This window comes from Notolepis coatsorum (genome assembly GCF_963971535.1).
Source record: "Notolepis coatsorum genome assembly, contig: SCAFFOLD_1778, whole genome shotgun sequence".
Classification (NCBI taxonomy): Eukaryota; Metazoa; Chordata; class Actinopteri; order Aulopiformes; family Paralepididae; genus Notolepis; species Notolepis coatsorum.
In genome coordinates, this window is record NW_028171319.1 from 25,001 (window position 1) to 36,646 (window position 11,646).

The 11,646-nt window shown below is 46.0% G+C and overlaps 1 protein-coding gene across 1 annotated transcript in view; it reads right to left on the reverse strand.

Moving 5' to 3' along the window:
* Positions 1-11,240, reverse strand: part of angpt4 (angiopoietin 4) — a gene marked incomplete at both ends in the record, with an annotated part of 29,737 nt that extends 18,497 nt beyond the window's left edge. The window contains 2 exons of the mRNA XM_084339197.1: positions 10,444-10,565; positions 11,085-11,240. Of these exons, the coding sequence (XP_084195323.1) occupies positions 10,444-10,565; positions 11,085-11,240 (278 nt within the window). The remainder of the gene's footprint in view (positions 1-10,443; positions 10,566-11,084) is intronic.
* Positions 11,241-11,646: the final 406 nt, after the last annotated feature.

Genomic DNA, 11,646 nt, shown 5'->3' on the forward strand with positions numbered 1-11,646 from the left:
AGGATAAACCCGTGATAAAGGCAGGATAAACCCGTGATAAACCCAGGATAAACCCGTGATAAACGCAGGATAAACCCGTGATAAACGCAGGATAAACCTGTGATAAACGCAGGATAAACCTGTCATAAACGCAGGATAAACCCGTGATAAACACAGGATAAACCTGTGATAAACACAGGATAAACCTGTGATAAACGCAGGATAAACCCGTGATAAACGCAGGATAAACTCGTGATAAACGCAGGATAAACCCGTGATAAACCCAGGATAAACCCAGGATAAACCCGTGATAAACCCAGGATAAACGCGTGATAAATGCAGGATAAACCCGTGATAAACGCAGGATAAACCTGTGATAAACACAGGATAAACCCGGGATAAACACAGGATAAACCCGGGATAAACGCAGGATAAACCTGTGATAAACACAGGATAAACCCGGGATAAACGCAGGATAAACCCGTGATAAACGCAGGATAAACCTGTGATAAACGCAGGATAAACCCGTGATAAACGCAGGATAAACCCGTGATAAACGCAGGATAAACCCGTGATAAACGCAGGATAAACCCGTGATAAACCCAGGATAAACCTGTGATAAACGCAGGATAAACCTGTGATAAACGCAGGATAAACCCGTGATAAACGCAGGATAAACCCGTGATAAACGCAGGATAAACGCGTGATAAACGCAGGATAAACCCGTGATAAACGCAGGATAAACGCGTGATAAACACAGGATAAACCCGTGATAAACCCAGGATAAACCTGTGATAAACGCAGGATAAACCTGTGATAAACGCAGGATAAACCCGTGATAAACGCAGGATAAACCCGTGATAAACGCAGGATAAACGCGTGATAAACGCAGGATAAACCCGTGATAAACGCAGGATAAACGCGTGATAAACACAGGATAAACGCGTGATAAACACAGGATAAACCCGTGATAAACGCAGGATAAACGCGTGATAAACACAGGATAAACGCGTGATAAACACAGGATAAACCCGTGATAAACACAGGATAAACCTGTGATAAACACAGGATAAACCTGTGATAAACGCAGGATAAACCTGTGATGATAAACGCAGGATAAACCTGTGATAAACGCAGGATAAACCCGTGATAAACGCAGGATAAACCCGTGATAAACCCGTGATAAACGCAGGATAAACCCGGGATAAAAGATAACATTCTGAAGTTCCAGATACAATAAAGAAAGATCACTTTTAGTGCTAATAAAATAGAGTAACATAGGTCTAAACTTGAGTTGAATTGGACTTGTCCATAGCCTGAAGTCTTATGTAGTACATGTCCAAATTTCATAAAGATCCGTTCAGAAATGAGTGATTAGGAGCGATGTTTGACCTTGTCGGCGCGTGCGGACCAACTGGACAGGCGGTGTCTTGTATTCGACAGGCTTTCGTCCCAATCAGCGCCTCATACCCAGACACATGCATTTGTATGTATGTGCTCATTTTCATGTGGCTCCAGTGTGCACGTGGCTGATTGCATGTGCATGTGCATGTGCATGTGCATGTGCGTGTGCTTGTGTGTGTGTGTGTGTGTGCGTGTGTGCGAGTGAAAATCACGGCCCCTACCAACGGTGATGTCACCAAAACACGGCTTCATAACAACTCAGCTCAGCTGATGACCCTTGACCTCCAATAAACCTGTCAGTACCATCTACGCGTCGGCTCCTCACGCCAGGGACCCAAGTGAGGCCCTCGGGCTCCCAGGCTGATGTCATGTAGCCTGTGACCAGCAGCCAGGTAGGAATTGAGTTGATTGAGTTTATTAGGATCTCCATTGGCTGTTGCAAGACAACAACTAGGGCGGGATCCACAAAGAATGGATTGCACGGAACTAATTGCACCCTTACTTACAATTCATGATGAATTGAAAATGGGGGACCCTGATGTAAACAAGACGAAAGTCTTTCTCTGGTCTGCATCCCCTTAACAGTTGTGTGTATTGAGCCGTACTGTATTGTACCCATTCTGCAATCTGTTAATACAATTTTCAATCAATCAATCAATTGTTGGTATTTCCCCGTTGCAAAGAAGCTATCCAAAGACGTTTTATTTTATTTATTTGTTCACATTTTGTTACTCGCTCGCATCTCGAACGCGGAAGTGAAAGTGCGGCCCGGTGGGACTATTCCATTGGTTCTCCCAGTCCATGTGACCATTTCTAGCATTTCAATTGGCTATAGTGACAGACATGCTTTTTTGATGACTACCGGTAGATAGATACAGCTTCACAAAGACACTCTGGCGTCCCGAGTGAATATTTCCCGCGCGTAAAATAAATATCATATTCTCAAAATAATCTGACGGGCCAGAAATGATTGCTGGCGGGCCACCTATTGCCGACCCCTGCTCTAGATCGACATTCATCACAACCCTGCGCTGGCAGGAGTCACTATGTGGATGACGGAGGTGGTCAGTGGATACAGACATGAAGACAGCTGTGATGGAGGCGGTCAGTGGATACAGACATGAAGACAGCTGTGATGGAGGTGGTCAGTGGATACAGACATGAAGACAGCTGTGATGGAGGCGGTCAGTGGATACAGACATGAAGACAGCTGTGATGGAGGTGGTCAGTGGATACAGACATGAAGACAGCTGTGATGGAGGTGGTCAGTGGATACAGACATGAAGACAGCTGTGATGGAGGTGGTCAGTGGATACAGACATGGAAGACAGCTGTGATGGAGGTGGTCAGTGGATACAGACATGAAGACAGCTGTGATGGAGGTGGTCAGTGGATACAGACATGAAGACAGCTGTGATGGAGGCGGTCAGTGGATACAGACATGAAGACAGCTGTGATGGAGGTGGTCAGTGGATACAGACATGGAAGACAGCTGTGATGGAGGCGGTCAGTGGATACAGACATGAAGACAGCTGTGATGGAGGCGGTCAGTGGATACAGACATGAAGACAGCTGTGATGGAGGTGGTCAGTGGATACAGACATGAAGACAGCTGTGATGGAGGTGGTCAGTGGATACAGACGTGAAGACAGCTGTGATGGAGGCGGTCAGTGGATACAGACATGAAGACAGCTGTGATGGAGGCGGTCAGTGGATACAGACATGAAGACAGCTGTGATGGAGGTGGTCAGTGGATACAGACATGAAGACAGCTGTGATGGAGGTGGTCAGTGGATACAGACGTGAAGACAGCTGTGATGGAGGCGGTCAGTGGATACAGACATGAAGACAGCTGTGATGGAGGCGGTCAGTGGATACAGACATGAAGACAGCTGTGATGGAGGTGGTCAGTGGATACAGACATGAAGACAGCTGTGATGGAGGTGGTCAGTGGATACAGACGTGAAGACAGCTGTGATGGAGGCGGTCAGTGGATACAGACATGAAGACAGCTGTGATGGAGGTGGTCAGTGGAGGGACAGTGAGGCGTTAAACTTGAGGAGTCGTATCCAGAAACCAGTCTGTGTTCGAAAGCATATAGAAACACATGGGCGAACGAGGCCACAGAAGAACGTATCTGTCACAGCAAAGATAAGAACCTTAACAACAAGTTTAGAGACGCTAAAGACTCGAAACAACAACCTGTGGTGTCTTTGTTCTTGTTCGTTCAGGGCCACGACCACTTCACACTGGAATCTGATACTGGCCACATAAAACAAAAAAATTATAATAATGTTTACAGCCAAACAGAAAAATCAGATCTGAGCAATAAATCAGTTTTGAGCAGGCGGCTGGGTAGCGCAGCGGACTAAGTGCCTGCCTACCACCGCAGAGAGACACTGGTATCGAATCCAGCTGTCAGCGGTACTTCCGGCTTGGTTGGTCGTCCATACTAACACAATTGGCAGTGTTTTAGCGGGTGGGAAGCCGGTGGGGTGTGTGTCCTGGTCGTTGTAAACAGCGACTCCTACAGGTCGGTCGGGGCGCCTGCTCAGCGAGAGTCCTCGCTGTCAGGTGAAAAGAAGCGGCTGGCTGACTCCACATGTATCGGAGGGGACATGTGATAGTATCTATCAACCCTCCCTAGACCGGCAAGTGGGGGGCAAATGCGAGCAACAACCAGGAAGGGGAGGCGGGGATTGGCATAACGACTAAATTGGGATGGGAGAAAAATACAGAAAAAGGAGGAGAAAAAGTAGATACAAAATAAAAATCTGTTTTGAGCAGTAAGACCTGCAGTGTGAACGGAGCCCTCAGTGACATCATATACGCTGCTTCCAATCCAAGAACTATAAAGCGTCTCGTACCAATCCATGTGGGTTGAGAGTTAGTGAGTTAAAGAGGTGGAACGTGTGATGTCATTAAGATGTCATTATGACACGCATATTCCAAGAAGTATTAAAGTGAAATGATACAAAAAACAATCTGAAATGATGACATTGGACAATAAAGGCCAAGATGAATCGCTTTTAATTCACATCAATATTTTCTAAATTAATACGTCATGACATATTTCTGGGTAAAAAAAGAAAGAAAACATCAAAAGAGGCCGTGCAAAAACAAGTCTATATCAGTGGTTCTCAACCTTTCTTTGGGTCAACGCCTCCCTATGTGACGTCCAGGCCCCATAATGCCCCTTCAAACCCCTCCACCACCCCCCTCAACCCACCCATCACCCCTCAACACAGACTGCCCTATAGACCTGTTCGCTGTCCACGTCAGACTCTGTGTGCACGCACATCAAGGGGGCAACATTTGCGTAATCCTGGTCAGAACAACGGGGCAGACTACAATATATTTGCATTTGTTAGCCATGCTAGCGATCTAAACAATCAATCCATGCCAAAGCCAGATATGTAAAAGGTGAAAGACTCGCACTCACAGCCGTGCTGATTTGGCAAAATTACATCCAGCCGTTTTTGTTTGAAACAACTTTTAGTCAGGGGAGTGTCATGGTTTCTCCATAGAGCCCCGTCATAATTTTAGTCAGGGGAGTGTCATGGTTTCTCCATAGAGCCCTGTCATACTTTTAGTCAGGGGAGTGTCATGGTTTCTCCATAGAGCGCCATCATACTTTTAGTCAGGGGATTGATTGATTGATTGATTGATTGAAAACTTTATTAACAGATTGCAGAATGGGTACAATACAGTACAGCTCAATACACACAATTGTTAAGGGGATGCAGACCAGAGAAAGACTTTCGTCTTGTTTACATCAGGGTCCCCCATTTTCAATTCATTAGGATTCTCCATAGAGCTCCATTATGCTTTTAGTCAGGGGAGTGCTATGGTTTCTCCATAGAGCTCCATTATGCTTTTAGTCAGGGGAGTGTCATGGTTTCTCCATAGAGCTCCATTATGCTTTTAGTCAGGGGAGTGCTATGGTTTCTCCATAGAGCTCCATTATGCTTTTAGTCAGGGGAGTGTCATGGTTTCTCCATAGAGCTCCATTATACTTTTAGTCAGGGGAGTGTCATAGTTTCTCCATAGAGCTCCATTATACTTTTAGTCAGGGCAGTGTCATAGTTTCTCCATAGAGCTCCATTATGCTTTTAGTCAGGGGAGTGTCATGGTTTCTCCATAGAGCTCCATTATGCTTTTAGTCAGGAGAGTGTCATGGTTTCTCCATAGAGCTCCATTATGCTTTTAGTCAGGGGAGTGTCATGGTTTCTCCATAGAGCTCCATCATACTTTTAGTCAGGGGAGTGTCATGGTTTCTCCATAGAGCTCCATTATACTTTTAGTCAGGGGAGTGTCATGGTTTCTACATAGAGCTCCATTATACTTTTAGTCAGGGGAGTGTCATGGTTTCTCCATAGAGCTCCATTATACTTTTAGTCAGGGGAGTGTCATGGTTTCTCCATAGAGCTCCATTATACTTTTAGTCAGGGGAGTGTTGTGGTTTCTCCATAGAGCTCCATTATACTGTTAGTCAGGGGAGTGTCATGGTTTCTCCATAGAGCTTCATTATACTTTTAGTCAGGGGAGTGTCATGGTTTCTCCATAGAGCTCCATTATACTTTTAGTCAGGGGAGTGTCATGGTTTCTCCATAGAGCTCCATTATGCTTTTAGTCAGGGGAGTGTCATGGTTTCTCCATAGAGCTCCATTATGCTTTTAGTCAGGGGAGTGTCATGATTTCTCCATAGAGCTCCATTATACTTTTAGTCAGGGGAGTGTCATAGTTTCTCCATAGAGCTCCATTATACTTTTAGTCAGGGCAGTGTCATAGTTTCTCCATAGAGCTCCATTATGCTTTTAGTCAGGGGAGTGTCATGGTTTCTCCATAGAGCTCCATTATGCTTTTAGCCAGGGGAGTGTCATGGTTTCTCCATAGAGCTCCATTATGCGTTTAGTCAGGGGAGTGTCATGGTTTCTCCATAGAGCTCCATCATACTTTTAGTCAGGGGAGTGTCATGGTTTCTCCATAGAGCTCCATTATATTTTTAGTCAGGGGAGTGTCATGGTTTCTCCATAGAGCTCCATTATACTTTTAGTCAGGGGAGTGTCGTGGTTTCTCCATAGAGCTCCATTATACTGTTAGTCAGGGGAGTGTCATGGTTTCTCCATAGAGCTCCATTATACTTTTAGTCAGGGGAGTGTCATGGTTTCTCCATAGAGCTCCATTATACTTTTAGTCAGGGGAGTGTCATGGTTTCTCCATAGAGCTCCATTATACTTTTAGTCAGGGGAGTGTTGTGGTTTCTCCATAGAGCTCCATTATACTGTTAGTCAGGGGAGTGTCATGGTTTCTCCATAGAGCTCCATTATACTTTTAGTCAGGGGAGTGTCATGGTTTCTCCATAGAGCTCCATTATACTTTTAGTCAGGGGAGTGTCATGGTTTCTCCATAGAGCTCCATTATACTTTTAGTCAGGGGAGTGCCATGGTTTCTCCATAGAGCTCCATTATGCTTTTAGTCAGGGGAGTGCTATGGTTTCTCCATAGAGCTCCATTATGCTTTTAGTCAGGGGAGTGTCATGGTTTTTCCATAGAGCTCCATTATGCTTTTAGTCAGGGGAGTGTCATGGTTTCTCCATAGAGCTCCATTATACTTTTAGTCAGGGGAGTGTCATAGTTTCTCCATAGAGCTCCATTATACTTTTAGTCAGGGCAGTGTCATAGTTTCTCCATAGAGCTCCATTATGCTTTTAGTCAGGGGAGTGTCATGGTTTCTCCATAGAGCTCCATTATGCTTTTAGCCAGGGGAGTGTCATGGTTTCTCCATAGAGCTCCATTATGCGTTTAGTCAGGGGAGTGTCGTGGTTTCTCCATAGAGCCCCATTATACTTTTAGTCAGGGGAGCGTCATGATTTCTCCATAGAGCTCCATCATACTTTTAGTCAGGGGAGTGTCATGGTTTCTCCATAGAGCTCCATTATATTTTTAGTCAGGGGAGTGTCGTGGTTTCTCCATAGAGCTCCATTATACTGTTAGTCAGGGGAGTGTCATGGTTTCTCCATAGAGCTCCATTATACTTTTAGTCAGGGGAGTGTCATGGTTTCTCCATAGAGCTCCCTTATACTTTTAGTCAGGGGAGTGTCATGGTTTCTCCATAGAGCTCCATTATACTTTTAGTCAGGGGAGTGTCATGGTTTCTCCATAGAGCTCCATTATACTTTTAGTCAGGGGAGTGTCATGGTTTCTCCATAGAGCTCCATTATACTTTTAGTCAGGGGAGTGTCATGGTTTCTCCATGGAGCTCCATTATGCTTTTAGTCAGGGGAGTGTCATGGTTTCTCCATGGAGCCCTGTCGTACTTTTTTAGCGCAGCAGCCCGTGCAGGTAGGGGGCAACTTAGTCACGTGACTCAGTTGGTGTTGCTGATTGGCTCGAACACGGTGTGTTTGTAAACAGCGAACAGGTCTATAGACAGACTCTGGTGAGTTTTTCCTTACCTTTGCGTGGGGTGTGTCTGGGAGTGTTGCATTTATTTAAAAAAAAAATTGGACCTTATGGTGTTCTTGTTTTGTTCTTGACTTATTGTGATGTTTCTTCTTGACTTGTTTAAAGAAGACGTGTACGGCCCATGGGGACATTAACGTGTGTTGTCGGGCCTTACAAATACATCGAGTGAAAGGGAAAATCAGGTCAACAGCGCCATTCAGCCAGTAGCTCTTAGACTCACAGACCAAATACCACAGTCTGGTCTAACGTCTACAGACCTGATGAGGAAGACATCTGTCCCTCGGTCCTCACTGGGACCAACCACGCTTCATTTCACAATGTATCGTCTGTCAGAACACACACACACACACACGCACACACACACACACACACACACACACACACACACACACACACACACAGTGGCCTGCAGTAGATCTAGACGGTGAGCCAGAACGCTACTGTGTTTACAGCCTCATTGTAAACAGAGGATGATTGACAGGGAATTGTGTTTGAGTTGACACATAGATGGGGTTACTGTAACACACACACACACACACACACACACACAAAGTACACACACAGTACACACTATACAAAGTAGGCCTACACATTCAATACATGGCACAGACACGCACAAACAAGCTCACACACACACGCACACACACGCACAGTATACAAAGTACACATAGAATACATGGCACAGACACACACGAACAAGCTCACACACACGCACACAAAGTACACACACAGTACACGCATACAAAGTACACACACACACACGCACGCACGCACACTACTCTCTCTCTTGCATAATACTCTTCATCAGTGTAAACAGGACTAGATAATCACTCATCGTGTTGCACAGCAGCACTGCGGCGTCCAAGTTCACCTCAGTCTGAGAAACGAGACGAGCAACAATATTGTGCTTCCGAAACACTTGTTGTTGTTTCTCCGGACGACTTGTCCCTCGCGAGGCAAATAGTCTCACTATTCTGAAGGTTTGAAGGTTGGAAGGGAAACACAGATAACACACGCCATACATTGTTTGAAAGTTGAATTTGCCGCCATTCGATCGTCACCACACTCAACCTATTGCGTGTTTCGGGTCTCGAGTTTACAAGACGAAATATACCCGGCGAGCGTCATTTTTGACAAGCCGTTCCGACGAGTGACCGCGTCCGGTTGTATAAACGGTCCTGAACTGACCGGTCACCGCTGATGGCAAAAAAGTGTTAACCACCGTTGTAGCCAAGCAGCGTCTGCTCCGTAAGCGATCCCAGACGAGCGCTGATTGCCACGAGAAAGGGGCAGAAGAAGAGGAACGAGTTCTTTGTTTTGACTCGCACCTCAGAATCAATGGCAGCGGGACGCGTCTATATTAATGCCAGCCCAAGAGTGCTCCGCGTTTCTCTGATTGGCCACGACGCCCATGTGACCGTGGCTTATCGCGGCGCGCGGCAGAGCGGAAATAGGCTGCTGCTCCGGCGAAAGAAAGACAGGCATTCTATTGCCATGCTCTAAGACAAACTCTAACCATAACCAACTCCGAAAGAATGCCTAAACTTAACCGGCGAAAGAAAGACAGACGCTAGTTACGTTTATATAGAGAGATGATAAATTAATTAAACGTAAAAAAAATAAAAAAATTGAAGTGATTCGAACTTGTCACCAACTGACCGCAGGCTCCACAGCAAGCTGAGGAACAAGTTGAGCTAACCGTCGATGTTAAAACAGGGGGGATTACGAATGCATGATGCCACGGCAACCTATGCGCCGCTCTGTCGCGGGGCGTGCTAGGCGTTGTCACGTGGGGCGTTGCGGCCAATCAGAGAAACGCGGAAGCACTCTTGGGCTAGCATTAATATATAAGCTATATATATATATATATGGCTACTTTGGATAATCATGCCGAATTATTGTGGTACACACATTACAAAAACCTTTGTAAAACACAAACTTCTCGCGGGATATTTATAAACTTTGGATCTGTACTAGATAAGACTTCAGGCTATGGAACCGTTATGTTTTCCAGCTCCTACCTCTCAGCTGGAACTCAAAAACAGGCATCTGGCAACAAGTAAACAGAAATGCGAGTAAACAAAACTTTCAGTGTGTTCAAACCTCTGTAACTCTATTTCTTTAGCATTAGTGATTCTAGATACTAGACACAAGAACGTGCAGACCGTTTCCTTTCAAAAGAGACCAGACTCATGCACGTGCTATAAGTATAAAGTATAATAAATAGTCCATTAAATTGGGTATTCAATCGCCAGGCATGTTATGCAAAACGAGCCCCCATTTTTGCCTGATGCATAAGTGGGTAACTCTGAGGGCGGGATCCACGAAGAATGGATAGCACGGTGCTATTTGCACCCTTACTTACAATTCATTATGAATTGAAAATGGGGGACCCTGATGTAAACAAGACGAACGTTTTTCTCTTGTCTGCATCCCCTTAACAATTGTGTGTATTGAGCCGTACTGTATTGTACCCATTCTGCAATCTGTTGATAACATTTTCAATCAATCAATCACCTGCGCGGTGATTGATTGATTGAAAATGTTCTCAGACCTGTTCGTATCTCTCAGCCTGCTGACCTCAGACCAGTACCTGTTCTTGTCTCTCAGCCTGCTGATCTCAGTGGTCTGCATTAGCAGCTCTTTCTCCAGCTTGTTGGTGGACAGAGAGTTCTCCAGCAGCTGGATCTCTATCCTCGACGTCTGGTTCAACACCTGGATGGAAGAGAGAACAAAAGTGATGTCATTAATGGTTGAGTCTAAACGGCCGGCATATTGAGGATGGATATCATCCTTCCATCTGTCCATCCATCCATACATTCATTCAACAAGCCATCCAACCAGCTACCCCTCCATCCATCCATCCATCCAGCAAAACAGCAAAACAGCCAGCCTCCCTACATCCTTCCGTCCATCCGCTCATCCATCCTCAGGCTACTGATAATTCCTCACATAGTACCTTGAGTCTCACTCGGCTGTGAGTGAAGAGTTGATGTCACTCAGCTGTGAGTGAAGAGTCTATCACCAGCACGATGACGGTCAAAGGTAATTCATTTGATCACATTATTTATTAAGGATAATCTGCTTGGTAATAACTGAAGTTCTGACATCAAGCTGACTGTGTTCAGTTGGCATGTCTGCTTGGCAGTGTGTGAGAGGTGGTTAGATCCTATTGTCATTCATTCATTCATTCGATGGCCTACAGCCGACACAGATAAGCCCCGCTCCCCTCACCTTGGCCTCCACCACGTTGAGTTTGCGCGTCTGCTCTGCGGTGTGGGAGAGGATGTTGGTTCCTATCTCCAGCATGGTGGCCGTCTGGTTGTGAACCGCGTGGGTCTGGACGTGAACCATCTCTGGCCCCACTCTCTTCTGGATGAAGTTCTCCAGCTGTGGAGGGAGGAGGGAGGGAGGGAGGGAGGAGGGAGGGAGGGAGGGAGGGAGGAGGGAGGGAGTGTGGAGAGGAGGGAGGGGAGGGAGGAGGGAGGGAGGGAGGGAGGGAGGGAGGAGGGAGGGAGGGAGGGAGGGAGGGAGGGTGGGAGGGAGGGAGGGAGGGAGGAATGAAAGAGGGGAAGAAGGAGGGAGGAGGTTTTTTTACAAGTCGATTGTTAATTTCAATATAGAATATTCGTTGACAGCCCTACAACTACAATTAGTTACTGCACACTACATCACCCCTGAGTGGAACATGGAAAGCCACATTTTCCCCCACTGTACCGAAAACCCGTACCGAACCGTGACTTCAAAACCGAGGTACGTACCGAACTGTGGTCTTTGTGTACCGTTACCGAGTTAA